General features: G+C 39.6%; 1 protein-coding gene across 2 annotated transcripts in view; it reads right to left on the bottom strand.

The window, feature by feature from the left end:
* Window positions 1–4627: 4627 nt before the first annotated feature.
* RPF2 (ribosome production factor 2 homolog) overlaps window positions 4628–13881 on the bottom strand; it is a 52588-nt gene continuing 43334 nt past the window's right edge. For both annotated transcript variants that reach the window (XM_007484432.3, XM_001379073.4), the window contains 2 exons: window positions 9625–9769; window positions 4628–5128 (listed from right to left, as the gene is read on the bottom strand). In XM_007484432.3, the coding sequence (XP_007484494.1) occupies window positions 4940–5128; window positions 9625–9769 (334 nt within the window). In that variant the 3' untranslated portion in view covers window positions 4628–4939. The remainder of the gene's footprint in view (window positions 5129–9624; window positions 9770–13881) is intronic.

Below are 13881 nucleotides of genomic sequence, written 5' to 3'. Positions count from 1 at the left end.
CTCAGGGCTTCCTGATTCCAGGTCTAACATTCTTAATATCTGAGACTTTGTTGCTTCTCAAATATCTGAATATTTCAACTATGTTGCAATCATGGTCACAAATATAGCAGATTTTTCACTGTTTGGATGACTAGGGAAGGGGAGAAAATTGGTCACTGAAGATCTGAAATGTTTCCCAAGAGGGGAAGGGTGCAAAAAGAAGTGGCTGGACAGGGAATACAGGTTACATTGTTATGAAAGTATTCCTGTCTAGGGAATTTGTTCATGAAAGTATCACTATAGAAAGACCATCCTCTGCTTATTTGCTCTCCCGTTACTTTTGGATCCTTTCTATGCACCATTGCCAGGCATTCCAAACTTGGAAGTTCAGAATATTTATTTAGATCACCTCATCCAGATTCTTTTTGCTACCAGGTTATTTTCCCTCCTCTCTCAAGTTCAGTATCTGTCTCATAGCTTCTTCTTTACTTCAATTTCTACTCTGAGTCTCCAGAACATCCATCCATCCATCCATCCATCCATCCATCCATCCATCCATCCATGCATCCATCTATTTAATCCTTCCCTCCCTCCCTTTGTCTTTGGGTCTCTCTGTCTTCATGATCCTTTGAACAAACTTGTGTCTTTGTTCATCAGTTTTTCGTATTCTATGATTTCCACTTTCATCCGCCCCACGCAGGGGTGGTCACACAATCTAAAAGGATCTATTGAACATATACATTACTATGTGCAATACATTGTTTAGCACCAAGATACAAAGGGAAAAAAAGCCCCTGACAATGAAGAGTTCAAATTCCAATGGACATAGATTTTATCATCTACTAAAACTCTTTTCCCTTTGAAATCTTGAATTCCGTTTGTTCATCTCTCCACCTCTCTATTTGTCACACCCTTCCAATGACCTGCTAATTCTCATCTTCAGGTCACTCCCACCATCTTTATAAATCATGATGTCCCTTGAGACAAAGAAGCAGAGGGAAGCAAACCAAATTCACATGTTATGTAGTTCCTCCAGTTTTTATCTTTTAATCATGTTTTTATTGCTGTGTTGATAGCTATCTCCAACTTGTTTGAGTTTGCCAGAAACACAAATTCTGCTGAAGCCCTTTATTTAAAATGGTGTACATGTTAAGTGTTTCTTATCAACATTGTTGAATTCCACTTTCTAATAGTCTACTCTTCCATTTTGAGTGCATTTCATTCACATTCTAATAATTGTGTATTTCCCTCTATACTATTCACTTATACCTTTTTCTTTTCCCTCAACCCACCATTTCCTTTTACATAGAAGGTAGAGAAAGGAACTGTATTCAACACCAATTATCTATAATTGAAGCCACTTGCTTCTGCTCCATCATGGCTCTTCCCTTACCAAGATTCCTGATAACAAGTTTTTACCTTTTCTTCCTCTCTTTTTAATCTTCCCTTTCAGAATACATTTCTGGAAGAAAGAGTTTATTCGGGCCAGCTAGTTGGCTCAGTGAATAGAACACCAGGTCTGGAGTTGGAAGGACTTGATTTCAAATCTAGCTGTGACCCTGGGCAAGTCACTTAAACCCCAACTGCCTAGCCCTTGTTGGTCTGCTGTCTTCACATTATAAGAGGGGAAAAGGGGGTTATTTTATAAAAGGTTGGACTGGATTATTTAAGAATAGGGTCACCAGGAATTTAATTTATTACAAAGAGATTTATTTACAATTTACAAAATATAGAATGAAGTAAGAAAATCAGAGAGAGGATAGGGTAAGATATCTAGCCTAAGCACTAAATAATTTACTCCCAGCCCCTGGCTCAACCCGGGCAGGGAGTTGGTTCTAATCTGGCCTCAGAAAAGCCAAGGACCTGGGGAAGTCTCTCTCAAGAGTTGGATCTCTTCTGAGGCCAGTTTTTTTTTTTTTTTTTAGAAAATCCAGGAAAGGAGTCAGCTTTTTCACTCACCATGTGTCAGTCCAAAAGAAGAGATTTTAAGAACAGTCTCACAAAGAATAGGGTCTCAGGTCCAGTCAGCAGATTCTTTTCCAGTCTCAACTCAAAGAATGAAGAAATCCCTCTCTTAGGAAGTTGTAACTCCCTTTTAAAGACACTTTTGCATCACTTCCGGAGCCTTCCCCTGATTTTACGTCTACCAATCATAATTGAAGCTTTGATTAGGACGGCCCACAGGGCAGTCAGTTTGATTCTAATTTATCACCTACTATTGCACACATGGGTCACAGACCTCCCCACTTAATGATTAAGTGGAATGTTCACACTTTTGATGATTAGATCTAAAAATAGGCAGGGGAGTTAATTTCATTTTCACAATCAGGGGAGAGTTAAATTTAATCTTCACAGCATTGATACTATGATAGAAGGCAAAGGTTTTAAAAATGAACAAAAAGGTAAGTTTATTTTGCTCTGGACTGGTATCTCCCAGATTCTACCCTCCATCTTAATCCTTGTCACCTTTCCCTGTTCCTACCTAGGTTTGCTGATCCCACCATTGTACAGAAACAACTCTCATAAAGATCACAAATTACCATGATTACATGCAACAACCTTTTCTGTCTTCATTTCCCTTAATTTGCCAAGGCTTTTGACTTTTGACAAGACTGTTGACTACCCCATCCTCCCACGCAGTCTACTATTTTGGTTTCTATGACATTGATTTCTCTTCCTTAGAAGGCCATTCCTTTTTTTCATCTCCGTTTATTCATCTTCCCAGAACCCAAATATGGATGTCCATGAAAGCTTTATCCTGGATTCTCTATGAAAGGGCTCTTGCTCATATCATTCACTCCCATGGTTGCAATGAACATCTCTACAGAGACAACTCTCAGATCTATATGCCTAGCCCCCCCAAATCTTGCTTGACATCCTGGTCTTGCATCACTAGATGACTTTTGGGTTTCTCTTTATAGATTTTTTTTAAAAATGTAAACTCTTACTGTGTCTTGGAATCAGTCCTATAGTATTGGTTCCAAGGCAGAAGAGTGATACGGGGCTAGGTAGCGGGCATTAAGTAACTTGCCCAGGGTTATAGTTATAGTGTCTGGGGTCAAATTTGACATCTCAACTCTAGGTCGGCCTCTCTATTCATTGAGCTACCTAGCAGCCCCCTTTAGATTTTTCTAAAGTCACCTAGTCTCTCAAATAATAGGTTCAGTCCCTATTATTATCTTAAACCCAATATATCCAAAATAGAACATATCCCACTAACCTCCACTATTCTCCTCCAAACATACCTGTTTTCTGTTATGACAAAGAATTTATAGTCATTGCAGTCATCTGTTGCCCAAAAACACAGGCAAAAATTCTTGAAATACTAAGGTATAATCCTCTCAAACAAAAAACAGCATATGAGAAAAAACAGGTACAAGCTGACATGGTGTGCCTAGTCTCGGGCTAGGAAAGCAGAAAATCTACTCTTTGAATAACCCAAAAATTATTGAGTCATTTTAGTTGTGTCCAGCTCATGACCCCATCTGGGGTTTTCTTGGCAAAGATAGTGGAGTGGTTTGCCATTTATTCCTCTATAGGAAGAAATGACAAAAGGGAGAGTTTTAAGAGAAACCTGGAAATACTTGTATAAAGTGATGCAGAGTAAAGTGAGCAAAACCAGAACAATAACAGCAACTCTGTAAGACAAATAATTCTGAAAGACTGAAGACATCTGATTGATGCAATGATTAACCATGATTACAGGGAACCAACGATAAAGCATTCCAGCCATCTCCTGACAGACAACAGACTCAGTAGATAGAATGAGACACGTTTTTTGGACATAGCAATGTGGGAATTTGTTCTTCTTGACTATGTGTATTTGTTACCAGAGGGTTTTTTTTTCTTTTTTCAATGGTGGGGATTGGGGGAAGGAGAGAGCAAAGAAATCCAAACTTGATTCCCAGTAAGCTCAATACTAGTCCAAGCACTTTCCACAGTCCTGTCTTCTAGCCTCTCTTCCCATGAATTATTTCATCCTCCGAAATTACCTACTTCTACCTCATGCTGGGCCTGGAGAAAGAGAGACTCATTTCCTGAATTCAAATCTGGCCTCAGACACTTACTAGCTGTGTGATCCTGGGCAAGTCCCACGAAGGGTTGGATGTGACTGAAAAACAACTGAACAATTAGTCCCTTTCCTCTTTCTTTGATCTTTTTGGGGCATAGGCTAGTGATATTGGTAGCATAGTGATATTGGTTGTTCAAAAGGTATATATGTAAGTGGTAACTTTTGGGGCTAAGTACCAAATTGATTTCCAGAATGGACTAACAAATTGTGAATTAACTCTTAGCCTTCCTGCCAGAGATATTTGGATTTTTTAAAGTTGCCTATAAAATTGAATTAACATCTAAATGCTGGACTTTCAGGTAGCATACGAACTAAAAAAAAACAAAACTCAGTACAGGGGCAATACTGTGGAGTGGGGGGCAACCATTAGGTAGATGCCTGGGATAGCTCAGCTCACAGTCAGCTTTCCTTTGTTTTTTTCTATTTCTCACATTTTTTCCAATTTTGAGTCTTCAGATTCTTCAAAGGTTTTTATATATAGATTTAACATGCATCTATCTATATATGGGCAGATCCTACAAAGACTTAGGATGGTACGGATGGCAAGGGCTATGATTCAATCAAATAAACAAAAAATATGAAGCAAACTACATTTATTTTAAGCCCTATGCCACCATACTCCTTCCATATCAAAAGAATGATCATGATAAAATCTGATTTAGCAAACATGTAAGTACCTTACTATTTAGAAGGCACTATATCAGCACTGGAGATACAAAGATGAATTAGTTCTTATCCTCAAGGAGTTTACAATCTAATCATCTAAATTATAAATTTACTACTTAACAAAAAAAGCCATAAAAGATACATGTAATAAATTTTATAGAATTGTTTACATCTGACAGTTCTTTTCTGCAAAAGAAAATAACAAACAACTGAAGACAAAATTCAATCAATTTTCCTCCTCTTAATTTTCTTAGATTTGTTTTCTTGATTGTCAGTTAACTTTTCTGCAGGTCTTTTCTTTAACCCTTTCATTTTCCGGGTTTGCAATTTACTCAGATCTTGTTTCTGCATGTGAATTCTTCCATAAGTTGTACCAAAAGTATCATGGGAGAGATTTTTCTTCTTCTTTGGCTGTAAATTAAAAGAAAAAAAATTTTGCTTACAATTCCTACTAGCCAAAATAGTAAAAGCTTTTATTTTTAATGGAACATCTTAGTAGTATTTCCATTAATGAAAATTTTTTGAGCACCCTCTGGATGCTTTGGGCAGTGATGGAGAACCTTTTAGAGACAGACTGCCTTCAAATCAGTCAGGCCTCCTCCAACTTGATTAACCCAAGACCCAGAGATAAACCCAGCTTCTTCCTTCCAAGTCACGACCATCAGTCCTAAAGCCCAGAAAAACAGTCAAGCAGTTGCCTTTTGCCTTCAACTGTTTCCTGGTCACATTCCAAATGGAATTTTCCTTTGATTGACAGTTGATAAATCTCCAGCTTCTTGTCTTGCTGCATGCCTTATAATTTCTCTCCTCCAAACATCCCACCCCCCAGACTGAGTGTCCCTCCTTCCCCTCCCTTTCCCCACACAGAGTTGCTGGGCAGAAGGGCAGGCCATGTGGAGAGGGGGAGAGGAGTGGCTTGAGCTCTCCACTCCCTTCCAGCTATGTGCCATGCCATAAGCTAAGCTCTAGCCCCCAACCTAGCTTCTCTCCAACCCCACCACAGGAATCACCTTCACAACAGACTCAACAGGCTGCTGTCTGTGCTGCACCCTGTGAACTTTAGATTACTCCACCCTACTTAGTCTAACAAAATCAGGAATGTCTACACCCATACTTAAGGATCAAGTATCTAGGAGGATAGCCTATGACAGACATGTGCTAGCAAATGACAAATCAGAAACAGCTGACAGACCCCTGGACTATCCTAAGTCAAGCTTAAGCTACCATTGGTACAGGTGAGACGCAGGAAAGTAATGTAAAACGCTCTATATATTTCGCGTCACTTCCTCTCTCTGGCCTCTTTGGTGGCGGAGAGGTGGCTGGCAGCAGCTTGCTGAGTATGCTAAACGTTCCAGCATCTTGGCGTGGCAGCAGCCATTGTCCAGTTTAGCGGTCAGTTTTCCTTGATTCTATACTGGGAGAAGCTGAGTAGCCTAGTTTAGGTGAGGCATCTACTGAGCTCTATCAGAGTTTAGGATGATTCTTTCTCCTTTACCTTCCAAACACTACCCTCTTAGAAAGCCACTAATCTTCAGAGACCTCATGGTGGAGGACTTTGAACTTCCCCTGGCACAGGCCAGGCGGGAGAAACCCTATACCCTTTCCATCTCCCTTTTCCTTAATTCCTTTCGTCTAATATTAATTAAACCACCATAAATTTACTAACTGACTTGGGTATTAATTTAGATTAGGTCACACCCCTAAAATTATCCTTACAACCCTCATGCAGGATGTGAGTCCCCTCCCCCCCCAACCTCTTACCCCAATCAGGGGAGGGAAGAAACTCTCCCACTGGCTACGGGGCAGAGGGGCAGGTCATGTAAGAAATGTCCTCAGGCACATGGGGAGGGGGAGGGCAGTCCTATGCCCACAAAGAGGGCTCTGAGTGTCATTTTGGCACCTGTGCCATAGGTTTGCCATCACTGCTATAGGATGTCCAAGTCATTAAAAAGTACAGAGAACATTTGAGGTTCAAGCAACTTGTCAATATCACTGTCTTTAGAGGGACAGCAAAAATTCAATTTGTTTTCTAAGCTTGAAAAGTGAATGTATATAAGAGTCCATGACCTCTGATCCACACGCAAGATTACTTACAGTTCCTGGTCTCCCTGGGTCCCAAACTCATCTGATTACAATTTCTGAGTACACTAAAATACCCTCCCTCTCTTATATCACAAAGGCATTTTAAAATTCTATTCTATTGAGTCTGAAAAAATAGAATACACAGAGTTCTACCTGGTAAAAAAGTTTGTGGCTGGACCACTATTGTATGAGCCTAAAAAGGGGGCAGCTCGGTGGCTAAGTGGGGATTGAGAGCCAGACCTATAGATGGGAGATCCTGGGTTCAAATATGTCCTCAGACACTTTTTAGCTGTGTGACCCTGGGCAAGTAGCCCACTGCTCTTCTGCTTTGGAACCAATACATAGTTTTGATTCTAAGACATAAGGTAAGGGTTTAATAATAAATAAATAAATGCCAAATTATTTTGAAAGCTAAGTTAATTCTCAAAAAAAAAAAAGAAGTCCTAGATAAATATACATACAGGAGGCAGAATCACAAGGTCTCTCAGCACTATAATCAAGAGCAGACTTTACAATCAAGCACCTAGTTCATTCAGTCTTTGAAAATTTAAGAGTTTATAGGAATTGACTATTTACTGAACAGCTAGTAGTCCTTAACAACTGTCAAGATATGAGAATCATTCAATCAAGAGAGCTTTCCCAGTCATTAGATAATAATTGATATTTGTATTCTCTGTTGTCTTAAAAGAAAATACACTATCCTTCCAACTATTCACATGGTTTTATATTGTAATTCATCACTTCTATGTTGCAACAAAGCAGTTTTAATAGAAGGGATGCAACTAGAAGTCAATGTTCCACAAACATCATAAGATGGAATTAAGTCTTCTCATAATCTGGCACATGGCAAGAAACTTGTTCAAAGACCCTCTTCCATCTCCTTAGAAAGCCTCTACTATCTCTATGATAAGCTCAAAGATCCCAGCTTTTGGGAAAAAAATCCACTATTTGATAAAAACTACTGGGAAAATTGGAAGACAATATGAGAGAGATTGAGTTTGGATCAATATCTTACACCCTACACCAAGATAAATTGAGAATGGGTGAATGACCTGAATATAAAGAAACTATAAGTAAAGTAGGTGAACATAGAATAGTGTACATGTCAGATCTTTGGGAAAGGAAAGATTTTAAGACCAAGCAAGAGTTAGAAAAAAATCATAAAATATAAAATCAATAATTTTAATTACATTAAATTACAAACAAAACCAATGCAACCAAAACCATAAGGGAAGCAACAAATTGGGGGAAAAAATCTTTATGACAAAAACCTCTGACAAGGTCTACTTACTCAAATTTATAAAGAGCTAAATCAAATGTACCAAAAAAATCAAGCCATTCCCCAATTGATAAATGGGCAAGGGACATGAATAGGCAATTTTCAAAATGATTAATAAGCACATGAAAAAATGTTCTAAATCTCTTATAATCAGAGAGATGCAAAACAACTCTGAGGTATCATCTCACACCTAGCAGATTGCCTAACATGACAGCAAAGGAAAGTAATGAATGCTGGAGGGGATATGGCAAAGTTAGGACATTAATGCACTGCTGGTGGAGTTGTGAATCGATCCAACCATTCTGGAGGGAAATTTGGAACTAAGCATAAAGGGCATAGTTGGTCTGCCCTTTGATCCAGCCATAGACCAGCTGGAGGAATTCCATGTGAACTGAAATGACCTCCAGGAATTGATGCAGAGTGAGAGGAGCAGAAACAGGAGAACATTGTACACAGAGACTGATACACTGTGGTACAATCAAATGTAATGAACTTCTCCATTAGTGTCAAGGCAGTGATCCTGAACAACCCGGAGGGATATAGGAGAAAAAACATTATCCACATTCAGAGGAAAAACTGTGGGAGCAGAAAACCAGAAGAAAAACTGCTTGATTACATGGGTTGAGGGGACATGACTGGGTATGTAGACTCTAAATGAACATCCTAGTGCAAACATCAACAACATGGAAATAGTTTTTGACCAAGGACACATGTAAAACCCAATGAAATTGTGCGTCGGTTATAGGAAGGAGTGGGGGAGGGGAGGGAAAAATATGATTTTTGTAACCAAGGAATAATGTTCTAAATTGACTAATTAAATAAAAGTTTCCCCCCCAAAAAAGAGAAGAAGCCTTCCACTGTCTTCTTTATTTAACAATCTAGAGACTAAACCTTGAAAAGATATATGGGTTGGGTCAGCTTAGGTGGCCCTGTGGATAGAGCACCAGGGCTAGAGTTAAGAGTCCTAGGATCAAATTTGGCCTCAGACACTTCCTAGCAGTGTGACCCTTGGTAAGACACTTAACCCTGTTTTTCTACCCCTTGCCTTTCTGTCTTAGAATTATTACTGGGGGCAACTGAATAGCTCAGTGGATTGAGAGGCCTAGAGACAGGAGGTTCAAATCTGGGCTCAGATACTTCCTAGCTGTGTGACTCTGGGAAAGTCACTTAACCCCCATTGCCTGTCCTTACCACTCTTCTGCCTTAGAATCAACACCCAGTATTTATTCTAAGGAAGAAGGGAAGGATTAAAGAAAAAAAAAAGAATTGTTACTATGGCTGTAAGGATTAAAAAGAAAAAAGAGAATGTGGGTGGCTATTAAGCAAATAAGGCCTATTCTGTACTGTTAACGGAAATCAGCCTCCACTACCCACCACCAAATGCCATTCCTGCTATTAGTTTTCTGTGTAAAGATACCATCAACATTATGGGATTCCAACCTCATTCTTCTTCTGAAGTCTTCTGAAAAAACACACACATGCACATAAACAAACCACAAGACATATTTTGCAACAATCTACGATGATGTTTTTGCACGTCACATACCTTCAGGGCTTTAGGCAATTTCATAGATAACTTATAAAGATCATCTGATGCCAAATATGTCCTTCTCATGATCAGATCCAGGGATGGTCCCATTTCTTCCAATTCAATTCGTGGTGTTCTGCAACCAGATTTCTTCAACAATAATCTTCATAAAAAAGAAAAAATAAACACTAATGCTTTTTCTCCTATAAAGCTTTCCAGAAAATAAAAAGTCAGAAAATATAAATTCTACAGTATCTTACAAGTTTTAGTCAAATGCACTCTTTGATCAACACAGACTTTTAGGACAGATTTCCAATTAAATATAGCTAGGAAAGAACAATTCAAACTGGAATTTCAGGAAGAAATCATTGCCTTTTTTATTTCACTTACTCAGTTGCCAAAAGTATGAAATATTTAATGTCCGTATACATTAAAGTATGTATAAAATTCGTTTCAAAGACATGCTCATACTAAATGAAGCACAGCTTTACACCTCCTCTTGATACTTACAAACACTGAAGGGAACGTAAGTGTTGACCAACCCTGAAAACTGATGCTATGCCCACACTGAGGCCTCATGGGAAGGGCCAAGGGCCAGTATACAACAAAATATTGTTGCAAAGGCAATTTTCTTGTAGTGGTCATATCAAAAACTCACAGGGTTAATAAGTGCTCAAACCTTCCATGGAAAAAAATAATTAGTGGAATCTTTACTAAATTGACCAGGTTAATCTGGTATTGCTCAACAGACTATCAAGGAAACTTCCCCAGCTTTAAATAGTGGCCATTGGGACACTTCTGATTATCTTTAAAAACTTTGGAATTTACATTTCAAAAGCTCCCTTCTGGAGAGACAGCAGAAGGATTTGCCAGTCCTCCCAACTTCCAGATAACTTCTCAGTCAAGAATCTTCTTTCTGTCATCTCTTCTATTTCCTTAGCAAATACTACAGAGACATGACAAATGTGACCTTTGACTGTAATGGGAATTTGTTATTAACCAAGTTATAAAGGACTGATTAGTATGCTGTAACCCACTGCATTGTTCCTTCTGTATGTCTATGATATCAATCAGAAAATCAATGAGTGTTAATATGCTAAAAAAAGCACCAGCTAAAAGCTCCTTGAAGGCAAGAGATTCTCTCTGAACCTAATACTGTATTGGAGTCTCTTCTTCTTTCTTCTTTTCCTAAATTCCATATTTTATCTGCAGTTTAGGACCCTGTAACATCCTTTATGTTACATGGGCCATAACAAAAACTGATTTTTCCTGGGCAGTGTGAGCTTCCCCAACATACTGCCACACTGACAGACTCTTTTTTTTCTAGAGCTCATTGAAATATGAAGTTATAAAACAGCCAGGCATAATAAGGCTTGCAAAACAGCTCTGGACAAGAAAAAAAGCAAGGGCAAATGTCAGAAAGGCACCCACATCTACCCCTTTGAGACTCAGAAACAAATGAATACAGCTAAGATGGCCTGAAAGATCACCAGATCACAGGAATGTGAGAGTCAAAGAGTTGGAGCTGGAAGGGTTCTTAAAGGCCATCTATTCTAGACCCTTCATGTACAGATGAGTAAACTGAGGCTGAGAGAGATTAGGTAATGTGCAGGATTCTAAGTCCCTGACACTTAATATAGCATTCTATCTACTATGCCATGCTGCTTCTCTAAAATAATAATAATAAACCACTTAAAAGACATATATAGGGGTCAGTCCTCTCTTGTTGTAAGGCAAGGCTACCTTTGTACCATTCACTGGGGCATGATGAGAATTCTGACTAACAGGTGAGATCCACAAAAGGTAAAAGGTGAGAAGAAGAGACCTGAGATAAAAGAAAAGAACAATGGAATGAAGTGAGGCAGCCTTGTCCTGGGTCACTGGGGAACCACTGCAGCTCACTACACCTCATTCTCACCTATAAAACCAGGGGACTGAATCATGATGATGCCTGCAGTCTCTGACAGTTCTAGACTGGGTGATTTGTTGCAGAAGGAGAGGGAGAGAGGGAGAGAAAGAAGAAGAGAGTAAAGAAGGGAGGGATAAAAACAGGATCTACGTTCCTACTATGTGCCGGGCACTGTGCTATGCACTTCACAAGTGCATATTAGTCCATCTGATGCTCACAACAACTCTAGGAGGTAGGTTCTGTTATCACCCCCATTTTACAACTGAGGAAACTGAGGCAGACAAAAGTTAAGCTGACTTGTCTAGGTTGCACAACTAGTCAGTGTCTGAGGCTGCATTTGAACTCAGGTCTTTCTGAGCCCAGACCCAGTGCTCAGCATACTGGCTAACCTAGTCGAGGAGACTAGCAATAAAGACTGGTAACATGGAAGGCAGAAAACTGCCACTTGCACTTTCATACTAGAGCTCCTAGGGGATAAGGCATCTTTAGTATGTATGCTTGGGATGGGGGAAGGAGGCAGAACCAGGGAATGGGGAGAATAAACAGCTGGCCTATGCTGTGCCTCGAGAACTCCTGAAAGTGGGACAGCTAGGTATTTCAGTGGATAAGAGAGTCAGGCCTAGAAATAAAAGGTCCTGGTTTCAAATCTGGCTTCAGATAATTCCTAGAGTCTGGGCAAGTCAATTAACCCCCACTGTCTAACCCTTACTGCTCTTATGCCTTGGGACCAATACACAGTGTTGATTCTAAGATGGAAGGTGAGGGTTTAAAAAAAAAAGGCCCCCTGAAAGTATCTGTGGGTCAAATTGAAGCAACCAAGGCTGTTGGGGAAGGAAAGATTCATTGCCCACGCTAAAATGCCAACCTAAGCAATAACAGAGAACAGAGGAACACTATAGTCTATTTAATAAGGTAAGTATGATCATGACAGACAAGTTTTTGATATAGATCTAACTGTATCTCCCTACTGCTTTCAGGAGAAAATATAAAATCCTGTTTGGCTGTGAAAACCAACATTGCATTACCAAGTTCCTTCCCAGTCTTGACACTACTTTCCTCCAAGTTTTCAAACATACACTGGCCTTCTGGATAATCTTCCCATGACATTCAATCCCCAGAACTCTCATCTTCTGGATTAGGCCTTTCCACCTTTCTGTCCCCCATACCTAGAGTGTTCTCCTCATCACCTCTGCCTCTTGACTCATTGCCTTCCTTCAAGACTCAGCTCAAATCCCACCTTTTGATGAAGGACTTTCCCATTTGCCCTAAATGTAGAATAGCTATAGACATAGCTATTTGCATGTTGTCTTCCCCCATTAGACAGGGAGATCCTTGAGGGCAGGAAGCCTGTTTTTGCCTTTCTCTGAATTTCCCAGAGCCTGCTACACAGAAAGCATGCAATAAATGTTGACTGACTTCAACTCTCAGAGGCTCCCAGTAGCAGAAAATCTGCTAATCTGAAACATAGAAGGGGTGGTATAATGTTCATAAAATCCAAGATTTTAAGAAGTTTTAGAGAAATTTCAGGAAAAGTAGCTCGCTAACTCCTTGAATCAAGAAAGTGAACTGTTTGAAGAAAGTGCCATAAAGAAACCTACGCTGCATCAGAAGACCCAGAATGAACTTTGGGATGTAACTGATTGAACCAAAGGGTGTTGAACACATTTATTCTGAATGTAAATTCTTATGCCAAAGGGGACAGCCCACTAATTAGCTTTTTGTCAATGTGCCTAGCAAACATTGGTTTCTCTCTCTCTCTCTCTCTCTCTCTCTCTCTCTCTCTCTCTCTCTCTCTCTCTCTCTCTCCTATTTCCCTCTTATCTCCAACTACTGTAACTTCCTCTTAGAAAGTGCAATACTACATGCACCTTTAGCTAGAAGATCTTTAGAGGTATAAGCTGGTTGTGTTAAATTATTCATTGGAAAGAATAGTCTCCCAAAGAATCACAGAGGGATTTGTGAAGAATGAATCAAACTTTGTCTATCAACCAGCAACTTTTAAATTAATCAAAAACTTAAGCACCACTATTTAACACTAAGTAAGAGAATTCATGAGTCACTGTAAAGTTCCCACCTCTAAAGGCTACTGACACCCCCTTTGGGCAGTTCTAGGCAAATTGAAAGACTGCAGTTGGTTCCCATAGAGTAGGGAAGGGACAGGAAGTGACATAGTAAAAAGGACTGCAAAAAGTTGTGAACATCCTATCCAAGGAACTTCGCCTTTTGACTTCTCCTTTACACTTCATCTTTGGAGGACTTCTTCAGATTTCTCCTTCAGACTTCTTTGGGATTGGTCTTTGGAGATTCTGCATCGGTGAGCTGAACTGAAGGAGGAAGCTCTTTCCCCAGATCCTGTGTTGGTTTGC

Source organism: Monodelphis domestica, chromosome 2 (genome assembly GCF_027887165.1).
Source record: "Monodelphis domestica isolate mMonDom1 chromosome 2, mMonDom1.pri, whole genome shotgun sequence".
In the NCBI taxonomy this organism is placed as follows: Eukaryota; Metazoa; Chordata; class Mammalia; order Didelphimorphia; family Didelphidae; genus Monodelphis; species Monodelphis domestica.
The sequence above is the reverse complement of the archived record's forward strand: the minus strand, read 5'-3'. Positions and strand labels throughout refer to the sequence as shown.